This window comes from Pseudogymnoascus destructans, assembly GCF_001641265.1.
Source record: "Pseudogymnoascus destructans isolate 20631-21 unplaced genomic scaffold scaffold_12, whole genome shotgun sequence".
NCBI lineage: Eukaryota > Fungi > Ascomycota > Leotiomycetes > Thelebolales > Thelebolaceae > Pseudogymnoascus > Pseudogymnoascus destructans.
In genome coordinates this window covers 280,508-301,913 of record NW_020167531.1, presented here as the reverse complement: position 1 = coordinate 301,913, position 21,406 = coordinate 280,508, and the positions used below count along the sequence as shown (strand labels likewise).

The 21,406-nt window shown below is 49.6% G+C and overlaps 6 protein-coding genes across 6 annotated transcripts; 2 read left to right on the top strand and 4 right to left on the bottom strand.

The window, feature by feature from the left end:
• Positions 1-2,004: 2,004 nt before the first annotated feature.
• On the bottom strand, positions 2,005-2,254 carry VC83_06404 (uncharacterized protein; the record flags this gene model as incomplete). Its single annotated transcript, XM_024470005.1, has 2 exons — positions 2,005-2,106; positions 2,153-2,254. The coding sequence occupies 2 exons, from the start codon at positions 2,252-2,254 to the stop codon at positions 2,005-2,007; spliced, it is 204 nt and encodes a 67-aa protein (XP_024323679.1).
• A 1,825-nt stretch (positions 2,255-4,079) lies between these two features.
• VC83_06403 (uncharacterized protein) lies at positions 4,080-6,306 on the bottom strand (the record flags this gene model as incomplete). The annotated part of the gene is made up of 3 exons (XM_024470004.1): positions 5,773-6,306; positions 5,554-5,710; positions 4,080-5,498 (listed from the first exon to the last, which is right to left on the bottom strand). The coding sequence occupies exons 1-3, from the start codon at positions 5,826-5,828 to the stop codon at positions 4,080-4,082; spliced, it is 1,632 nt and encodes a 543-aa protein (XP_024323521.1). The 5' UTR covers positions 5,829-6,306.
• A 3,633-nt stretch (positions 6,307-9,939) lies between these two features.
• Positions 9,940-12,892, bottom strand: VC83_06402 (uncharacterized protein). The gene is made up of 4 exons (XM_024470003.1): positions 12,449-12,892; positions 12,188-12,340; positions 10,372-12,141; positions 9,940-10,287 (listed from the first exon to the last, which is right to left on the bottom strand). Exons 1-3 carry the CDS (start codon positions 12,845-12,847, stop codon positions 10,978-10,980), a joined length of 1,716 nt encoding a protein of 571 aa, XP_024323673.1. The 5' UTR covers positions 12,848-12,892; the 3' UTR covers positions 9,940-10,287; positions 10,372-10,977.
• Positions 12,893-13,027: 135 nt separating this feature from the next.
• VC83_06401 (uncharacterized protein) lies at positions 13,028-15,023 on the top strand. The gene is made up of 2 exons (XM_024470002.1): positions 13,028-14,668; positions 14,752-15,023. Exons 1-2 carry the CDS (start codon positions 13,088-13,090, stop codon positions 14,800-14,802), a joined length of 1,632 nt encoding a protein of 543 aa, XP_024323674.1. The 5' UTR covers positions 13,028-13,087; the 3' UTR covers positions 14,803-15,023.
• Positions 15,024-15,769: 746 nt separating this feature from the next.
• On the top strand, positions 15,770-17,331 carry VC83_06400 (uncharacterized protein; the record flags this gene model as incomplete). Its single annotated transcript, XM_024470001.1, has 3 exons — positions 15,770-16,711; positions 16,769-17,266; positions 17,326-17,331. The coding sequence occupies exons 1-3, from the start codon at positions 15,875-15,877 to the stop codon at positions 17,329-17,331; spliced, it is 1,341 nt and encodes a 446-aa protein (XP_024323675.1). The 5' UTR covers positions 15,770-15,874.
• A 1,649-nt stretch (positions 17,332-18,980) lies between these two features.
• On the bottom strand, positions 18,981-21,190 carry VC83_06399 (uncharacterized protein). Its single transcript, XM_024470000.1, has 3 exons — positions 21,073-21,190; positions 20,325-21,020; positions 18,981-20,051 (listed from the first exon to the last, which is right to left on the bottom strand). The coding sequence occupies exons 1-2, from the start codon at positions 21,124-21,126 to the stop codon at positions 20,466-20,468; spliced, it is 609 nt and encodes a 202-aa protein (XP_024323579.1). The 5' UTR covers positions 21,127-21,190; the 3' UTR covers positions 18,981-20,051; positions 20,325-20,465.
• Positions 21,191-21,406: the final 216 nt, after the last annotated feature.

Sequence of the window (21,406 nt, the reverse complement as noted above, 5' to 3'; positions counted from 1 at the left end):
CTCACGGAAATTAACTAACCTAGAGGAGTCCGTCCTTGTTCAGTATATACTCGACCTAGCTGCCAAAGGGTTTCCTCCTCGGCTGTCTGTTGTTGAAGATATGGCAAGTCGACTACTTGCAACACGCGACGCGTCACGCGTTGGGTCGCGTTGGGCTTCAAACTTTGTTAAGCGGCGTGTAGAGCTCCAGACACGCTTTCAGCGCAAATACGACTACCAGAGGGCTAAGTGCGAAGATCCAGAAGTTATTAATGGCTGGTTTGAGCTTGTGCGTAACACAATTGCGAAATATGGTATCGATGAAGCAGATATCTACAACTTTGATGAGACTGGGTTTATGATGGGCGTTATCTCAACTGCTATGGTTGTAACAAGCTCAGACGGGCGGGCAAAAGCAAAGAAGGTACAGCCTGGTAATCGGGAATGGGTTACAGTAATCCAAGGCGTTAGTTCTCAAGGTTGGGCAGTACCACCATTTATCATTGTTGCAGGCAAAAACCACCTTACATCTTGGTATGAGAATAGTGGATTTTCAAGCGATTGGGTGATTTCTGTTACTGAAAATGGCTGGACTACAAACGAGAGAGGCATGGATTGGATTCAGCACTTTGAGAAGCATACAAAGGCCCGGAGTGTTGGTGGTTATCGCTTGTTAGTCCTTGATGGTCATGAGAGCCACCACTCAGATGAGTTTGAGGAGTACTGCAAGGAACACAACATTATTACGCTTTGTATGCCTGCTCACTCTTCTCATCTACTCCAGCCACTTGATGTTGGCTGTTTCGGCCCGTTAAAGCAGGCCTATGGTCGGCAAATTGAAGATATGATGCAGGCTCATATTTCTCATATTACAAAGGATGACTTCTTTCCTGCCTTCCACGCTGCATTTAACACTACAATGACGGAAAGTAACATTTGAGGCGGGTTCCGAGGGGCAGGGCTTCTTCCATTTGACCCTGAGAGAGTGATATCTACACTTGATCTTAAGTTAAGGACACCAACGCCTCCAAGCTCCCGCCCAGGTACTGCTCAACCTTGGGTTTCTCAGACACCAAACAACCCAATTGAAGCTATGTCACAGTCTACATTTATTAAAACTCGGATTTCACGCCATCAAAATAGCTCTCCAACCTCAATCTATGCAGCTGTTGACCAGTTTACAAAGGGTGCATCGCAAATAATGCATCAATTAGCACTGCTAAAGGGAGAGAACCAAAACCTACGACAGGCAAATGAAGTACTAAGCAAGCGCCGGAGAGCTAGGAAAACACGACTACAGCAAGGAGGATCACTTAGTCAACAAGGGGCGCAAGAGCTACAGGATGAGAGGGATGTTGTGCAGCAGGTAGAGCAGGAAATAAGGGCAAGCCGTGGTCGGAAGCCAAGGGAAGAAACCCGTGCCCGTCGCTGTGGCAAGTGTGGTGAGACTGGGCACAATGCGCGCACGTGTCAGATTGTAATAGACACCTCTGAGGAAGAGGACTCCGAGTAGTTTCAATTGATTTCTAATGTTGTGGTAGATTTATCGCAATGTTTGTCGTGAGGGTAGATAATTTTGGCGCTTTCGCTTGTTTGGCGCTTTCGCTATACATGTACAGTACGTTATAAGTTAACTGGTTAAAAAGTACCACCACCACCACCTTTCTCCGCCCCACCCCGCCCCTCGTGTCCTGCCTGGTCCTCACAACTCTTCTGGTGATGTCTCAGCCCTCTTTCTTTTGAAAAAAAAAAAAAAAAAAAAACGAAGACGCTCCTCGGAGTACAATATGAATAATATAAAAATAACTCAAAAACACTTCGCAGCAAATTTCAAGTTGAGCTTGAGCTCGAATCGACTGCAATACCAGCCGCAGTGACTCTGGCCAGATGTCGCTTGCAAGATTGAGGTTCGTGAGAATAACCATTCCCCTGTGACGGCCTCAAGAAGCCGATTATACCATGGGTTCCTCCTTCCGTGGCCTCGACATTCCTTCTCATACAGCAAGTTGTGTAGCCATAGCCCATTTAGCGGATGTGATTACTGGAGATCTCAGGCTGCCGCCGGCGGAGCTTGAGGCGGCGTGGGTTGCTGCTTCTGATCGTGTAAAGCCCGCGACGCTGGTAGGACTGCGGCGGTGACAGCAGGAGCACGACAGCAACAGCTTCAACAAACCCCCCGCTGGAATGCAACCCCTCCGCAGCCATAAGTCAAGGTCCTTGATTGCAGCACGGCAGCCTTGAGTTCCTCGGCGGAGAGGTTCAAATCCCGATGCATGGGCTCTTCTAACGAGCTGTGGCCTCAGTTACCGCTACCTCTTCCTTCTTCTGCCTCTTTTAGGTCATTCAAGGGGTTGCGCGCCACCTGACGAGATTTTTTTCGGGGGCTTCCCGTGGCAGCTGTCGGGAAATGGGACATATATGCCTTTCTTATTGTTCGTGGCAACCGAAGCCACTTTATCATTCCTATTCTGGACATTAGACAAAATTACGCGGGATGAGTTCCTGCTGCCCATGGCCACGCGATGCATAGGAACTTCAGACTTTCGCCTACGCTCGAGGCAACGTGGTTGGCGTTACTGCTGCTGCTCTCGTAAAGCCCGCGGCGGTGATAGGAGTGCATCCTGTGACAAAAGTGATACGACAGCAACAGCCCCAGCGACAAGAACCCCCCCCCCTTTTGGCCAAGATACACCACCGCCACAACCGTAATCAACCCCCATTGCCATTCATTCACTACAGGAAGGCCGTAACAAAATCAGAAAAATCAATAGGGGGTGGCGCAACCCTTGAGTTGCCTCTTGGGGGCCATCAGAGAATAAGAAAGAGGCAGCGGGGACTGAGGCGTGTATGTCGTCTTTCTTGAAAAGATAGATGCCCAGCACTTCTTCTTTGTAGGGTGTCCGTCATCGCTCGGTGCAGTATTCAGGGTCTAATCTTCCTTTTCCTCGGTTTGTCAAAGTTGCCCCGCGAAATGGATACGAAATCTCACATAAAGGGCAACTTCTCTGGCCATTCCAATGCCCCGCGTCCTCTACATAGCCATCGAGGCAGCCCTTACTTTTCTTTTCTGGACAGTACAGTCCATCTGGACAAGGCCCGGCAGCGTGGTCGGTATGGATTGCTCCTGCTGGTGTCACGGCCGCGGCGGTGGTGGGGGGAGTCCAGCGGTGACAGCAGCGGCACGACAGCAACAGCTTCAGCGACAAGAAGCATACCCCGCCATACAGTAAGTCGAGCTTCGATCGCCGCGAACAAGACTCGAACCCTCGATACACCCGCTGGAGGTGGAATAGGCGACGAGAGAAGTAACCCCTTGTGAGTGATAGCGTATCCATCTTTCCAAAGTAAGATATAAAAACTACAACTTAAATCAAACCAGACAATCAGAGAAACCTCACAATAGAATAGCAAAGTAAGATATTAAAACTTGATTTCCCCTCAACACACGCCCCCTACCTCCCACCCCCTTTCCCACCAAGCCTAGCCTATAAATACCAAAACCAAAAAAACAAGCAACCAAAAAAAAAGCAAAAAAGCCATCCCATGATCCATAATTCCCACACACACATACCCCCGCCCGCAGCCCGCAGCCAAATCCCGAAGAAAAAAATCAGGAAGCCCGAGCCAAGATTTTGTCATGCAAAAGAAAAAAAGCTCGTCTTATGCCCTATATAAGTAAAATGTTGTTGTTGCCAGCCAAAAAAAGCAAATGAAGAAAACAAGAACGTATAGAGCTGCGACCAAGGGGGAAAAGAAGTGCAAAATTTGAACGCCATGATTTCCCATTGCTGAATGGGGGGGTATCCTCATCGATCTCAGCCGCCCTAACTATAAGTCCGGCGTATTACATCCCCCTCCTCTCTCCTCTCAGCACCCACTCACGGCTCACGGCTCATGCTTAACCCTCTTCGCCTCCCCCCCTCCCTCCTCCACATCCGGACTCTTCCTCTTCCCCGGCCCCGCAGTATCATGCAAAAAACTTGGTCCACTCCCCACCACCGGTGTCGCGAAATTCAGCGGACTAGGGAGGGTATTCCCGTCTCCCCCCCTGAAATTCCACTCGGGGTAGAAACTACTCGGGCTGGGGAGGAGTTCATTCGTCATGAATCGGCTGGGGAGAGCAGAGACAGGAGTTTCGATTTCATTCCCACCACCGCCCCGGCCACCGCCACCGGGAGCCCCACCGCCGCCTTGGTTTGGTGGGTGGGGGCGCGCGAAGGGGTTTGGTGGACCCGAGGCGCCGGCGCTGAGGAGGGCGGATGCGGAGGGGGAGGGGGGGGGAGGACGACGCCGGAGCTGTGACTTGCGTCTGTGCCTGGCCCGCCGCGTTGGGAGGGGTGGGAACCGGTATCGTTTGATTCACGGGGGGAGTTGGTGGATGCGCCTGTTGCTTCACCTCCATCCGAGGGTTCATCGGGGATCTGGACAGTGAGGCGGGGTCGCTTGCCGCTTAGTTGCACGGAGTTGGTGAGGGAGGGTGGACCGGCTGGGGGTGTGAATTTGTCGGAAGAGGGGGGAGGCTTGATGGCGTGGTTTGTGGCGTGCGATGGGGGGGGTTTGATGGTGCCGTTGCGGGAGTCGAGGGAGGAGGTGGAGGCGCGGTTGGTGAGTGCGGGTTCGCCGCGGGTTGGCTCGGGGGCGGAGGTGGATGAGATCCAGTGCTGGGAGAGGATGGAGCGGGATTCGTCGATGGGGGTGAAGATGCTACGGGATTTAACGGAGGGTCGTTTTGGCTCGAACATCTGCCCCGTGTTGTGTGACTGTTGGGGTTGCGGCGGCGGTTGGTGGTGTTGTTGAGGTGATGGATGGTGTTGCTGGGGAGGTGGAGGTGCTAGTTGATGTTGTGGCTGCTGCTGCTGCTGTTGTTGTTGGTGCTGCTGCTGGGGAGGTATTTGCCGTTGTTGCGGTTGCGGAGGAGTATTCATAGGCCCCGATTCTTGACGTTCTTGCTTTGGAAACACGGGAGGCATTGACGATCGCCTTTGCTCTTCCATATACACCTGCTGAAGCTGGTGAGACGGTGGCGGCGGACCTTGGTACTGATATGAGGGCTGCTGCTGCTGCGGCGGCGGTTGGCTATGTAGCGGCATATTTTGCACGTGTGGAGGCATGTTCTGCCCATGCTGTTGTGGGTTGTACATCCCCGGCTGCGGCATATACGAGTAGCTGTTCATAGGAGGCGAAGGCTGAGGCCCCTGCTGCATATGCTGTTGCGCCAGATTCGAGTTTACGCGATGAGGAGCATTCCGTGACGCTGGCCGAGACCCTAGCTGCGGTGGCTGAGGTGTGTGCTGGCGCTGTATATTCTGGAAATGCGTGCCGTTCTGTATAGGAGGTGAAGCCGAGGGAGCTTGTCGCATGTGCTGAAACGCCGCCTGGGATTGGAAATGCGGTGGCATCATGGGCTCTCCTTCTGGTGGGTGGCCTTCATCCATGACAGAGCCGTCGTCATCCTCATCATCGTCGTCTCGTTTGCCGCTGAAGTCCGATGGACCCTTGTGCTCGTTTGCGCCGCCATACTGATTGATAATGTTAGCCACGCTCGTATTATCGATCGCGCAGTGCGCTACTCACAAAGTTGTGCCGTTGCAGGATCTCTCCAATATCCGAAGACGAATATTCGTATAACTTCTTGTTGTTGCCAAATATTATGACCGCGACGTCGACGGAGCAGAGGACGGAAAGCTCATGCGCCTTCTTGAACAGCCCTCCTTTACGCTTCAGAAACGTTCTGCAAGGGGTGTATGTCAGTCAACAAGCGCCAGCGAATGGGAAATCATCACCACGACGTACACTGAGCGATTTCTATCATCCTTGATAGCCTTGATCTCGATCTTGCGACGACCCATGATGAATGCGCGCCAAGTCCCGGTTAGTCGTAATGAAGGTGCCGTCGATAAATGGGTATCGTAGTGGTGCTGGAGCCTAGCGACGCGTCTAATTTAACTCCCCCAATCTCTATCGATCCTTCGCGCGACCAGAAATTATATCCTACAATCCTATTCCTTCAGTCCCGAGCTTCGTGTGGGTATGTGGCAGACCCGGTATATCCTCGACGGTTTTCGACTGAGAGATGGGGATTCCCAAGCTTCTCAGGCGGGTCGAGTAGAGAATTGAGCCGGCGCAGGCCCTCTCTAGAGACGAAGAGTCTCGATAATTACCAACGAGAGTCGATAGCGGGGTATTTTCGCCACGAAGATGTCGAGTCTTGAGGTTGTGATATACTTTGGCGCACAGTCGGCCCTTTTTGGGCTGAGCGATGATGTTGATGCTAATAATAGAGAAGGGTTCTTGCGGCGGAGGGAGGCGGCGTGTTCTCGTGCAGTGGAAAGGGTTCTTGAGGGTGCGTTGTGGGCGCCAATGGGTGACCGTAGAAATGAAAATGAGTGACATATCCAACAGTGTAAAGAGGAGTAAATGACAAGTACCACTAGTTGGATAGTGTGTCGCAGACTACGAAGTCCAGGTACGTACCCCATACGCCAGTCATGATTGGCGGAGAGGAGGAGCGTGCATGGGCCAACTCTGTACGGCGACAAAAGTATCCATACGGGTCTGTGCTAAAACACGAAAATGGCTGCTGCTTTAATAATATCATCTATTTACAATGCCTCGAGGCCCCGAATTGAGCGTAGAAACGCGTGCCCGAATACTTGAACTCCACGATATAGGATGGAAGACAGAGATTTCTTGCGTAAGGTTGACTTGACAGAGGAGGCAGAGGATATATATATATATATACACAAAGGCTTTCTAAGTAACACGTTACAGTATTATAAAGAATACTATATTAGGTTGAGCACGAAGCTCCTATCTAAGGAAATACTATCTACTTATATAGTAGCGTCGTGCTAAAGGGAACTATAAGGAACTATAGGAACTATATGAGTTCTAACAGTTCCTACAGTTCCAAAAGGAACTATAGGAACTATATGAGTTCTAACAGTTCTTACAGTTCCATCCTAAGGATCATGTAGGGTCCTTAGGCTCACTTGGCTAGTAGTTCTCCTAAGATGTGACTTACTCGGCTAGTAGTTCTTCTAAGAGCCGTAACACAAGTGCTCTATACAACTTAGTAAAGGAAGAAAGAGAGGATGGGTATTTGCCTAAGCAGGAAAGGAACGGCTAGAGCATAGCCTTGTTAAACCACGTTGCTATAGAAAGGCTAAAAGTAAGATGTTCTAGGCAGCCTTTGGCTATGGAGTACGTACGCACCTAATTCCCTTAGAGGGAGACCCTCTGTCACGAAGAGGAGGGGTTACTGCTTAGGTCTATAAAGCAGTCTTAGATACCTACCTACTTCCTATTCTAGGGCATACACCTATATTTATGCATGATAACGCGCCTACTCGTACAGCAGGAATTATTAAGGCGTGGCTTAGGAAGCATAGAGTTGAGGTTATGGATTAGCCGCCCTACAACCTAGATTTGAACCTAATTGAGAACCTATAATCGTTGGTTCTCAAACCACCGCCTGGAGGCGGTTGGCGAAAGCGAACTGGGACGCGAAAGCGATTGTGGGACACTTCGGGAGCGGACTCACGACGCGACACGACCGACCATGAACATGACCGACAACGAGCACAACTACAACCACAACTATGCCGGTAGTTGAAGTAAATAAAAATGAAGCTCTTTTAAATGCCATTGAATTTTTAAATGAAAACCCAACAGAGAAGAGTGCTACAGTAGCACGGATGTACAGAGTAAACCCAAGTACGCTCCGGACTATACGACTACGACAACGACGCGCATCACCACAACGCACCGCTGTGCCACGCGGAGGCCAGAACAGAGTACTGTCTGATGTACAAGTTACAGCTATACAAAGATACATCCAACGCTCGTACGAAAATGGGTACGGTGCAACTAAGCCTATGGTGTTCAGTGCCATCTGCCAACTACGTGCAGCAGAAACTCCAACACGTGCACCACCATCACAACGGTGGTTCCAGACATGGATTAAGACACAACAACACAACTTCCATACAATAAAAACCCGGCCAATTGAAGCAGCACGGGTTGCATCTCATGAAGTATCAGCTATTAAAGAATGGTTTTATGAATTTAAAGATGTGTGTAATCAACTAGATATTACTGCAGGTGATATCTACAACTTTGATGAAGTTGGATTCCGTGTAGGAATGAGCACCGGTGAACATGTGTTGGTACCATCTGCAGTAAAGGAGGTAAGTTGTTTCTACTTATCTTACTTTATATTATTCTAATATTTATAGCTTTATATACAAGCTCCAGAGAACAGACAAAGTCTTACAGTTATAGAGACAATTTCAGCTGCTGGCATTGCACTTCCACCGTTCCTTATTATACAAGGAAAATTACACATGGAAAGTTGGTACCATGACAATCTACACGGTGATGAGAAAGTTGCAGTATCCGATTCCGGATATACAAACTCTGAGCTTGCAATGGAATATCTACAGCATTTTATTCAACATACACCGTCTATAAGAACGAAATTGTTAATAATGGACTCTCATGTCTCACATGAAGTTCCAGAGTTTATAATACTTGCACATCAACACAATATACACTTACATGTGTTTCCGTCTCATCTTACGCATATTCTACAACCGCTAGATGTTACTGTGTTTGCACAATATAAACATTGGCACCGACGTGCAATTCAACAAGCAATCCGGAATTTTGATACAGATTATAATGTTATATCTTTCTTTAGAGACTTGTCTACTATCCGTAAGCAGACATTTACAAAGGGTAACTGTATCAAGTCTTTTAGAGATGCAGGTATTTGGCCACCTAACTATGAAAAGATTCAAGAGAAGGTTGCTATATATGCAAAACCAGAAGTTTTAGAAACACCACAACGCGCATTTCAAGCAAGTTATGATCTTTCAACATGGAGTCAAACATTTGATAAGATCCTTAGTTCACCGTCACGGCAAAAGTGGGCATCTTCTTATACTGAAATCCAAACTCAGTTAACAGAGGCTGAGCTGTTCCAGTCAGAGCTTGTACAAATTACTACTATTATGACTGAGCAACGACAGCGGAAGGTTAGAAGTCGGAAATCTATTCAAAAAGGCGGTGCTATTACAGTTGAACATGCACGGCAAAGGATTTATGAGAAGAAGGTAAAGGAGCAACTTTTAGAAGAAGCACGGGAGAAAAGAGAGAGAACACGCATGGTGAACGTTGAGCGTAAGATGCAGCTCCGTGCTGGCATCGATGCACGGAAGGCAGAACGTACACGGAAAAAGGACCTACATGAATTTCAAAAAAGTAACCCAGACACGGAGCCACCAATTGGCTTACGTACAGAAATCATTGACCCGGACGTTACACAGAAGAAACGTGAGGAGGAGGAGGAGGCGGACCGACTGTTAGCCATCGAGGAGAGTGGGTACGTGAACTTTGCAGGCTTGGACTACGACATGATTCACGATGCAAGTGACGGTGGCTGTGATGATCAATCACTGCCTGACAATATTGATCCAAATCTTTTTTAATTATTTAATTCTATAACTTATATATATTTACAGCATTGTTACGTTGTCAGTCGTGTTCATGGTCGGTCGTGTCGCGTCGCGAGTCCGCTCCCGAAGTGTCCCACAATCGCTTTCGCGTCCCAGTTCGCTTTCGCCAACCGCCTCCAGGCGGTGGTTTGAGAACCAACGATTAGGCGTTGCTAAAACTTAATGTATGCAAGTTATACCCACACCTACTACACGCCCTAAATAACGCAGAAACACTATGTCAATTAATTTGGGCTGCTATGATAGCATGGGAAAATATAGGAGAAGCGTTATTACTCAAGTTACTAGATTCTATGGTAGCTAGACGCGACGCTGTTATTGCAGCTGATGGGTGGTATACGAAATATTAAAGCGGCCTTCAATTTTGAGCACATACCCGTACGGATACTTTTGTCGCCGTACTGTACTACTCTATACTGCACCAAGCCGCCTATAAATAGATAGCAGTTTGGGATAGTACAGCTCTGTCACAGAACAACTTTCTCTGTGACCCCATAGAGATGGGCTTCATTCAGACATCACTCTCATCGACGTCAACACCAGGAGCAGCAGTACAGTATGAGCTTTGTCGTACATATCATACCGTACAAATCCGGTTTCTATCATCTCGCTCAGAATATCTCCCCAACTAGGCTGCTTCCTATCCCGCTCACTCGTTGCCTGGAGTAGAGTACACATATGGACGACGAACAGTATGATTGTAAACGAGGAGGCGCAGACGCCTGTAACCGCTGGTGTAACGCTGTCGGGCTGATTGGTACGTCTGGACGCGGTGCCCAGGAGAGGCTGACTGCCCAGCTTTCGTGTTAGACCCTTTCGGCCAGGTGTATAGCCCACACACCAGCTCTGTCAATTACAGTGGTGACTTTCTTACCTTCATCCTCTCTGTTGTTGGCCGGCAGTTGGACACTCCACACGCCCGCAGTCTCTTGCGGTTCCCAGCACGTCCGTTGTTAGAGTGCTGGAAGTGGATGCATCTCCAGCTTTACGAAACCACAAGTTGAGCCCACCACATTCTGCCCCACCCGGTGCCACAACCCCATGTTTCAGCCCTGTGCACCCTGTCCCAAATGTAATATCTACCCTCCTGCGGCTCTCCACATGAGACCCTGTTGCGTTTCCTGTTTCCGTTCCCGAAGTCGACACAGAACTAACTCCCACGTGCTGTGCTCCCATCCAAGACACACGATCACCATCGTCAAACCGTCCCTGTGAATTGGGGACACGGAAGGGAAAGACCTTCTCAATCGGGCCGTTACCCCCGCACAGGCTCGCATCATCATGCCTCACGTTCTCCATCACCACATGTTTTAAAGAGTGTTAAATTAAGCTTCATACAGTCAAATGCATCCCCATCCCGGTAATCTGCATGTGCCCCTATCCCTGGTCGCACAAGCTCGTGGTGGATAAGAATAGAAACAATCCCAAAATCCACGAGCAGCACATGCGCTTATGCTACACCAGGCACCACCGTCCAACCTCAGCGCGCCCGGTTCTCCCGCAGCCCTCGCGTCCTTAAGCTCGTCGTCGGCTCTGCGCCAAAGGGGAGCTGTAAACTCAAATTCCCCTTTGTCCCACCGTTCGCGCTGCTGCCGTGCTCCAGGGCCTTCCGTGCCGCGTCTGCTAACCCCTCTTCGCTTCCCCTCCTGCTCGGTAGGGGCGTCACTTTCCCAGCGAGAAGTCCGCGAATGCCTCCGGCTTTCCGGACGGGGAGCTCCGCTGTGCCGGCAGAGCAGACGTACAGCAGGTATTTGAGATTCGGCAGCGTGTGTCTGATGTCGATAAGTTTGAGACCCTGGCTCTCGGCGAGGCATTCAATGTCTTTGTTGAGCAGGAAGACGGCGTACTCGAACCTGAAACGGATGGTCCCTTTGCCATACAGCGGGAATGTACGCTGTATATCCACTAGCGTGGAGATTTCGTCGCGCACGATGGAGCGAGATCCGTACGGCATGACTGGGTACGGGATAGGTACCGATAGGTAATATTGGAGCATGTCGACTAATCGGGCAACATGGCCAAGGGCTCCAGCAACGACGTCCTCGTCGGAATCGTCGAATGATGTATTTGGAAGTAGTAATCCGCAGATTGTGAAGGTCAGAGATCGTGCAGTCGGTTCAATGGGGAATATATGGAGCAATTCCTCGCATATTCGCCGGCGCTGACCATGTATCTGCTCTGTGTTCGCTTGCTGGGCAACCATCATTTCTTCCACTTGCTGCTGGATAGATTCTAGTTCTATTTCTGCCTGGGCTTGTGACTTGGTGCCTTCGTCTATTGCTTTCCGCCTTGCGGCAATTGAAGCTTGAAGCTCGTCACGCTGTTTGATGGCGAGCTTCACAAGCCTTTGCTCTGATTTCAGGTACTTCGCAGCCAGCGCCGCCTCTTCTTCTGCCAGGGGCGTTTCGTCCACAGGCTGCTCTTGTAGTATAGTGTTTATTTGAGCCGCAAGTCGCTCGCGTGTAGCCAAAGCATCTTGTATAGAGTCATCCAGACTGGATAGCCGCATCAAAGCGCTGTATGAAGATGTGGAAACAGGCGGGAGGTGTTTTGGTGGAAGGGTAACCGATGGTAGGTCTAAAGCATAGATACCATCGATGAGGTGAATAATAACACAGTTAGGTGGAAGTTGGCGATTATTCAACTGCACTGGTCAGATACCATCTTCGAACACGGGGGATATCACATACTGATCCGAGGAAATGCAGGGAGCCAAGTTCAATTTCCTGTTCGAGGAACAACGAGTACTCTTTCCGCTTCACCCAGAATTTAATTGTAAATCTCGATAACCGTGTTATAGAAGGCCCATAATTAGTGAGATCAAAGAATCGAAAATTTGGGTTCTATATACCATTAGCATTGCTAGGGGCTTCTTGTGGCAGGTAACGGCGGGAGGCCGGATATATTTTGGCAACATCCACCAGACCGAAGTAAGAAACAATGGCACAAACCATAGCCTTTTCAGTAACCTCAGATATGTATATTGGCTCATCTTCTCCTGCACAATGCAACGAAAAGAAGGCATCGACCATCCCATTGTCAATGACGTCTTCCAGCTTCCTTTGCCTGTAGTCAGGGCTTTGCCCAGCCCATATTGTGCTTCTCCTCCGCCTCCCACTTGGCCGGATGTTGGCATTCAAATCATCTGAAGACGCCGAGTGTTGCAACGAGGGTTCATGGAGAGATCTCCTCAGAGATTCAAGCTTCTCTGGAGTCTTATTCAGAGTCGCATCGTCAATTGTATGGCCGCGCGGTCGGGCGAAGGTGAGGTTGCGCAGGTATACACCTTGCAGATGCCGTAGCCGACGAGTTTGAGGCGCCAATAAAGGCCGCGAGCCTTCTGTCGTCATTCCTATAATGCCGCAGACATGTTGCCAACTTGGCCTTGTTGACGATGCTGGAGCTGGTACGACAAGGCTGAGGTTCGGAACTGTCAAGGTCCCCACACCGACGGTTTAGCGCATCCTGCACAGACCAACTAGCCATTGTTCAACCTTGCTGTCGTCGAGGCTGAAAAACTTTAGGCTTCAAACACATCATTCCTCCCAAACTTGCAGCAACTTCGGACAAACAGAAACATTACCCCGAATATGGACAGTAAGAGAGGTGGCTATGGCTACAGACGAGAAAAGTCGCCACGTCACGATATCACCGCACCCCGGAGAGACCCAAACAATCGCATATCGAAACCGTCACACGCAGAGCCAAGTCGTAGTTTCCAAGACGCTCGGCCACGCCGCAACCAAACAACAGAGGATGAACAAACACGAAAGTGGGTCTCGGAGGAGGACAAATTTGTGCTGAAGCAGGCGAAAAAGAAAGCGGATATTCGTGTGAGAGAAGGCAGGGCGAAACCTGTCGATTGGTTGGCAGTCATACTACGAGTGATTGACCCTGACCGAGATCTCCTGGACGATGACGAAGAGGAGGTACAAGCCGATGTCGTGGACCCAGAGGGCGTATTTGAGGGGTTGGATGATGCTCAGCTGGCTGAGCTTGAGCAAGACATTATGTCATATATTACGCTTGAAACAAACATGAGAAACCAGGAGTATTGGAAGACGATGCAGATCATATGCAACGATAGACGCCAGAAGCTGAAACCTAGAGGCCCGGAAGAACGAGCAGTGAGTTCAGTGGCAGCCGACGTTGATAAGCTGCTTGGGCCGAAGACATATGAGCAGTTAGAAGCTCTCGAGAAGCAGATCCGATCAAAACTACGCTCGAACGAAGATATCGATGTGGACTATTGGGAACAACTATTGAAGAGTTTGCTTATATGGAAAGCAAAAGCAAAACTGAAGAAGGTCTATCAATCAGTGTTGGATAGTCGCCTCGATGCACTACGAAAGCAGCAACAAGAGGATGCGGAAGGTGTTTGCAACAAGCTGCAGTCTATTATTACTGCAGTAGAACCTGGGGTGCCTACCGCGGCGATACCATACTCTCAAGTTTACGACCCCGAGCCTTTCCTGAAGCTTGGCACTGAGCATAAAACCGAGATCCTGGATGAGTCTGACTTTTTACGCAAGGTATCTGCGGAGCGGGTTAGAATTCTCAAGCTGGGATATGTGCCAATGTCGCAAACTGCGGCCGAGAAAGGCAAAAGTCACACAGAAAAGCCCAGCGGTGTCACGACAGTTGGCATACACCCACCAGGCACGCAAAGGTTTTCTACGTTGGTCAATGAAGATTTCTCCCAGGCTACGAAACACTTATATGAAAGAGAGGTTGCCCGAGGAATCGACGAGAACGAAGAGATTTTCACCGCGGAAGAGAGCGTTGCGACGGCATCGGTGCCCCAATGGGCGGACAAGTATCGCCCAAGAAAACCAAAGTATTTCAATCGGGTGCAGATGGGCTACGAATGGAACAAGTACAATCAGACCCATTACGACCATGATAATCCTCCCCCAAAAGTGGTCCAAGGCTACAAGTTTAATATTTTCTATCCAGATCTCATCGACAAAGTGAAGGCACCAACCTACAAGATCATTCGAGAGCATGGCCGCAAACGAGGAGAGTCATTTGCCCCAGCGGGTGAAGAAGATACGTGCTTAATCCGTTTTATTGCCGGCCCTCCATATGAAGACATCGCTTTCCGCATCGTCGACAAAGAATGGGACTATTCTGCCAAAAGAGACCGAGGGTTTAAAAGCAGTTTTGACAAGGTATGGCATTCCACTATCCGAGACATCGGAGCTGTCAGCCGGAACCTTACTTGGTGAAGACCCAATCGCTGACATTGATACAGGGGATTCTCTCACTTCATTTCCAGTTCAAAAAGATTTATTACAGGAAGTAGCGGAAACGTGTGCTTTGTACATTAGATACTGGCAGCTGAAACCAGGGCGGATCTGGGACAGAAGTAGCTGCCTTTTGGGGCGACTCACGACCTTTGGACAAACAAGGTGGCTCTAGTCTTAAAATGATTTATATGGCAGCGATGATATGGATGATCGCAGGGGTTTGCCGGGGAGATGGGTAGGTAGGTTACAGAAGTGTATATCAAACAATCCGTGATGCAATATTTGCTCTGTTAGTAGCCTTTTCATCGCTGCTTGCTTTTTAAAATCGTGTGAGTGTGCTGCGTCGTTGCTGCGTCGTTGCTCCGCTGCTGCATCCGCTTTGCATACTGAGGCGCTCACGAGCATAAAATTATCATGCCTGTTCTTCTGTCGGTGGAGTCAATGAGAGCCCGCCGCCGATCTCCAACCCGACGCCATCCAACCGCCCCCTCAATGGAACGCTGATACTTCTAGCGCTGTTCTAGAAGATGGTAGCTCTAAGACCTCCAGGGTCGTCCAATTGTGTCGAATGCAGAGGCCCTACGGAGCCAATCCGTGAATAGCGACGGAACCCTCCTAAAACGCCTCTGGTACTTTGTTTCTGGCGCTATTTCCTGTGGCTACCTGCAAGTTATGGCTTGCTGCATGTGCGGCCATGTAGCTTCCTTCATCCCGCTTCGCAAATCACTGTCCTACCACCATGTGAGTTGACCAAGCTGGTTGGCCGCCCAGATGCAACTTGCAAGCCTATTTCCGTCCCGCCGTGCAATCCTCTGATTGTTTTCCATGGCCATCTTGTATCGGTAGGGCACTCTCTGTTTACCTCTCTACCTCCTTCGTCCAGGGCCCGGCTGCTGCATATCGCGCCCTGCCCTGTTTGCCCCTCCAGTCACACACACCAGGACCGCCCTGTGAGTTGGCAATACGTCGCATGCAGAATTGGCATCCCCGTTTCCTATCTGTCGGCTTCTTGGCCCCGCCACAAGCCACTCCTGCTCCGTCCCATATCTATGGGCTGCTTTAGTCTCCTTGTTCCTCTTCCAGAATACTTCTTTCTAGTTTATCCGAGATCTCAATGTCTTGATCTCCATGTCTGATATATTCGTTTTGGACACACGTTTCAGCTATTACTTCAAGATTCCCGAGTGTAACTCTAGAAGAGCTCTCACCATCATCATGGCCGCAAACAACTTTCAAAACGCCCGGCAACGTTTCGATGACTCCCCTCTTCATGATCAAGAGATCCATTCTCCAGAATCTCCCTTTTATACGCAAGGCTCTTGTTCTTTTCTTCTGGACAATCTTCAACAATCCCACCAAGATCACTATTATATGAACGAGCAAGGCTCATCATTCAACGGGCTATTCCGTCAAGTCTCGCCGTTGCCGTCAGATATGAATTCTTTTGGGCTAGGCGGTCCAAATTACTCCAATACTTCCCATGGAGGCTATTACTATGATTATGCCAACAACCAGAACGCGGACATCTTCTACAATGGCACAAGCAGCACAACAGCTTGTCCAAGAAACCACCAGCAATCATACAGCCCAAAGATGATAGAAGGCCTTGGCCTTTCAGATCCGTCTTTGCAATGCCAGCTGCGTGATGCGGACCAGAACCTCAGAATCGGAAACTCGGGTGGCTTTTACAGCAGACAAGTCTCGATGTCTCGATCACCTTCTTTGCCAGATGCTGCATCTTGCAAGGCTGAAGACGACGCTGAAGATGATGTTGCCTCGAACACAGAAGAAAGCAAAATCGGAGAACCTTACGCAAAGCTCATCCACCGTGCCTTGATGGGCGCTTCAAGCCACTCCATGGCTCTACAGGAAATTTACCAGTGGTTCATTGATAACACGGAGAAGGGGTCCTCAACTGGCTCGGGCTGGCGCAACAGCATACGGCACAACCTCTCAATGAACGCAGTAAGCTATCATTTCTTCGTATTGCAATCCCTTTCACTGTACTCACATATCACCCAGGCCTTCTGTAAAACAGACCGCACAGTCGCCTCGCCATCCGATGCACCCGCAAAGAAGACGTCGGAATGGGTCCTTGCAGACTGGGCCATCGCAGACGGCGTAACTCCCACGACTCGTTACCGTAAGACCACGTCAAAAAGGTCAGCACGGCTAGACTCGCACGGCGCCATGAACGCATCACGTCAGAACGCCGGCAAGAAAGGGGGAAGCATGGCCAGTCGGACGAAGACCCTGAGAATGACCCAAGGTCGCAGCCTAGGCTTCGATGGGCAGGCCTTGCGAGCGAGGGATGCTGAGAGAGACAGAGAGGCGCACAGAGAGAAGAGGAGATATCACCAGTTACGCACCATGGCAACGCCACCGCAGGAGGACTTGGAACAGCGCCCGTTCTCGCCAACGACACCAACAGCCGCAGCTGGGATGAACGTCGCCAATCCGTACTACTTCAAGGATTCGTCGTTTGAGGGCATGGATGTGGCGGTGTATGATATGGGCCATGTACAGGGTGTGTATACAGGGGATGATGGGCCAGTGTTTACTCACAATGGGTTACCCAGCTTTGACGGTGAGGGAATATGGCCGGGGATGCATGGGTACTAGTGAAGTAAGGCGGCGGAAACAACTGGTGATGTGGGGGAGAGGCTGCGATGTAATCGCATGATAAGATCTACGGAGGATGTCTGGGATTTTGGATGTTGGTCGCTGCGTTTTGGGGATTCTGGTGGCTTGAATAGTGGCAGCCCCCACCCCACGACTTCCGGGGCGGGGCCTTTGCGAGTCCAAGGGTTAGTGTTGATAGTGGTCCTGGGCTGGGCATTTTGAAATTCAATAGATCGTAACTTTAGGGTGTGCTTGACACACTTTGCAACAGCACAAACGGCATTGTCCATCCGGCTTACTGGCCTCTTCCACAGTGATAAATGTTGCGTCTTACCTGCAACTGAGTTCACACGTCGTGCGTGCATTTGGCCAGCCCTCATCACCAGCACCCAACAACCAACAACCTTCTCTAGCGTGCATATGCCAGCCTCCCCTGCCTGTCCGAGTGCAGATCTTAGATCGTTCTTCCATCGTCAAAGGAGGCCTTCTCGGTGCATCACTAAAAGCGGGAAAGCCGCGCATCTCACAAACGGGCCATCACTTCACCTCATGCGACACTTTTCACCACCAAGATGCGAATACTAGTGCGGTCCTCGATGCATTCAAGGCCCTTAGTAATGCAGGATGACATCCCATCGCTGTCTCAACGCATGACAGTCTCCGAGACCTCTCTGGGTCAGGCGTTTGGCGACGAGGCGCGTATCCTAGACATAGTACAGGCAGGTAGCAACTGAGAAGGTGCAAACGAACGCCGTCGCGGCAGCCACAGTACAGTAGGGTATGGGCTAGGATGAGACAGAATGTGATTGGTCGGCCTCGTACGAAGATCTACTCATATCCAGGGTTTATTTTGTGTGACCCCATTAAAGTAGTTGCATTCTAATATTTGGGGAATTGTGGAGTTGGTCGTGTGCAAGCCTTCTAAGCCTTTACAAAGCCTCGAGTAGTAACTCGAGAGTCCCCCACGTCTCTTCCAAGTGGATTTAGCTGCAGCAGACCGCGGCTAGTAAATTGCGAAGCGCCCCCTCACGTCCGCACTATCAGATGAGGAAGTAGATTGCGCGTGTAGATGCATGCGGGGATGGATGCCGGGCCGCAATTGTCAGTGCCTTGCGGCGGCAGACCATGAAAGTGGTATCTTATTGCGAACCTTTAACGAATGATCATCGCGAGCACTCGTACAGTACATACTACGGTTGGATTACATTGCATGGATGGCTATGAGACTACTTCCGTTCAACGATTTGGTACGGTATTTGCAGATCCCAAGCGGCACCTTCTCACGAATTGGTGACCAGTGCCTCGGGATGCTCTCCCCCACCTGGGTTTTGTCAATATTGGCTGCTTTAGCTGGAATCCAAACCCCCATTGCATGCTATACTATGAGTAAATAGGTAAAGATGGCTGTCTATCATGCAGCCCGAATAACATTCCTTCGAAACTGGTTTTCTAGAAGGGTTCTTATCCCTGACCGTCTGCATGCAAGAGGCGAAGAGTGAATGCCTATGCCTATGTCGTTAGAACATGCAGCTGGCCAGTGCCAGGTTCCGTCAGCCACGAGACAAGAACTCTGATCCCACATACAGTACGGCGCCATAAGTATGAATACAGGTCTGTGCTTAAATTGCAGTAAACGAGTGTCTTTTTGTATGGGAGAAGCACAGACCTGTATGCATACTTATGGCGCCGTACTGTACATCCATTGTTCATTAGTTAGTTGACAGGTCACTTCAGCTCCTGTCTCAGACTTCACCTATCACTCTATCACATCTTCATAGGGGGTTGCAATACGGCCGCCCACAGCAAGCCCCCACGGTCCGTGCCGTTCTAGGAGACATCCAACGACCTTTCGAAGGTGCGTTTGACAGAGAACGCTTACCCGGTTTGGAAACGGCGGCCGTGGTTCTGTGTCACTCGTGGGCCTCCAAAATCGTCCCCGGCGAGGCTGGGACTGGGTGTCAGCCACATTCAGGTAGGTTCCGCCGATGCAGGTCAGGTATCACCACAAGGGTCAATGCACTGTATCAGCAATATCGCATATCAGATTCAGGATTCATTGACGCCTCCTCACATTGCCACTCTAGTCTTGGTGGCGAAATAGACGATAATGTCCTCAGCCAGCCATATCCCACCAGTCTCCGTTCTATATCTTGGCTTAGAAAGTAATCTGCATAAAAAAGCTCCGTTTGGGATGATGTACGGTATGTTGCGCCGACGCCACCGATGTTGGCTTCTGGATAGATGTTGACGTTTGGCGTATTAAATCCACGCATTAGTCTTGGTGTGATAACAAGGATGTGATATTAAGATAGCATAGAACAAATTCTAGAACCACACATTGCATTCCAGAGTGCGTGGTTGGAGAAATAGAGTTCAACTAGCGACCTGGCACCGGACCAGTTAGGTCGCCCAAGCACCTGCAACTTGGTGCTTAGAGAGTTACACCTTGAGTACCCCCAATGGAGGGTAGTTTGGCGGAGGATAGAAACCCCCCAATGCTATATGCCCAATACTATCCAAGAGGCCTAACAGTAAAACCGAAGTCATGGAAAAGTGCACATGGTTATGCTCAAGCTGTTCCTGATTGATGTCGCAATTCTAGCTTGGTGGGAGACTTGGGAAAAGGCCCCTCCTTCATAGCCCTCAGCAATGATCTTTGAACTTAACATCGCCATAATTTTTCCTGTTTCTCAGTGTCAGCAGAGGCCCAATAGTATATTTATTGAGACTGTAACAATGAGATATGATTCAGAGAGAAGATTGTGTTTCGACATGATCGCGTCGTAAGCCAGCAATCCATTTGCTCCATCTCCACAGCCACCCACCCCCAATTTGGGGCGACTGCTTAACTGAAGGCAAAACTTCAAGCCAACCTCGCACGAGTCCGACTAAGGATGACGATACAATGGATTTCATCATGGTAATATCTTGAGAGAAGAGGGTATGTGAGACTTACAATAGATGGGAGGGAGTCTCGTCCATGACAAGATTTCATGATACCAGGGGGAATGGCAACTCGAGGGGTGATGCGTGCTGTAATTTCAGCTTTGTCGCAAATAGTACTAATTTATAAAGTCTGACAGTTATAGTACTGGATTCACACGTCGTCGTACGAAATTGTCCTTCGCTGAGGTCCCGCATTTCGTTTTGGTGAAGGCCGAGCAACATCTTCCTCGTAGTCTAACGTTTCCAAGCCATGATCGACCTGGTCCCAAGTTCTCTTTCTCAAGTCAGGTTTGATATTCCTCTTGAAATGGCTCTTTTTCTTCTTGTTGTCCTCTGTGCTGGATTTCGTTTGTGATGATTGTCCAGCTTCTGACTGAGTGAGTGACACCTTTGAAGCTTGGATGCTAGGCAGAGATGCATCCTGAGGCCCAGGATATTCTCCAGTTTCTCGTTCCAAGTCTGATGATCTTTCTGCCTTGTGCGCTTTGGCCTCGTCGGATTTTCTCTTCTCCCTCAGCAATGTTTCAATCTCAGTGTGACGGAACATGGCGATTTGTCCGTCTGTTAAGGTCCTCTTAACGCCATCATCATAGTATCCTAAGTTATCATCTTCCTCCTCGGCGACTCCTTCAGCTAGGAAAGTGGTGGCAAAGTGATCTTTAGAATGTCCCGAAAAGTGCTTCGTGTAGAAGTCGGCCAGTTCAACCTGGCATGGCTGTTAGCAAGACGCACCACCGACACATAATAGCTGTACATACCGTGGATACCAATGGCACAGTACCAGCCAGCGAGCTTGCAGGAGGTACTGCCATTATGAAGTAATTCTCGTCCCATGTAGTTGAAGTTTTAGTTTCTTGTCTCTGGCCATGAAGTTGAGCTTTGTTTGTAGACAGGAGAGGTGCTGCAAGGCTGACAAAATGGCTTTCGTCACGTGTTAGCATATAAAGTGAACGTCAAAGCTCCAATATATATTCCACTGTCGACTCCTCAGCTTGAGACTAATAATACCGATTCTATTACCTCGAACTTTCGTCGGTGCCTCATACCATACGACGTTATATATTTTGTCATTGCCTGGTTCGACTGTACAAT

Excerpts from the sequence above, each read along its gene's own strand:
- VC83_06401 (XM_024470002.1), top strand. The coding sequence starts at position 13,088 with ATGGACAGTAAGAGAGGTGGCTATGGCTACAGACGAGAAAAGTCGCCA. Across the intron at positions 14,669-14,751 it reads TTAAAAGCAGTTTTGACAAG|GGGATTCTCTCACTTCATTT; the intron begins GTATGGCATTCC and ends ACATTGATACAG.
- VC83_06399 (XM_024470000.1), bottom strand. The coding sequence starts at position 21,126 with ATGGCAGTACCTCCTGCAAGCTCGCTGGCTGGTACTGTGCCATTGGTA. Across the intron at positions 21,021-21,072 it reads CTGTGCCATTGGTATCCACG|GTTGAACTGGCCGACTTCTA; the intron begins GTATGTACAGCT and ends CAGCCATGCCAG.
- VC83_06402 (XM_024470003.1), bottom strand. The coding sequence starts at position 12,847 with ATGACGACAGAAGGCTCGCGGCCTTTATTGGCGCCTCAAACTCGTCGG. Across the intron at positions 12,341-12,448 it reads AGGTTACTGAAAAGGCTATG|AACCCAAATTTTCGATTCTT; the intron begins GTTTGTGCCATT and ends AATGGTATATAG. Across the intron at positions 12,142-12,187 it reads CCCTGCATTTCCTCGGATCA|TTGAATAATCGCCAACTTCC; the intron begins GTATGTGATATC and ends TGACCAGTGCAG.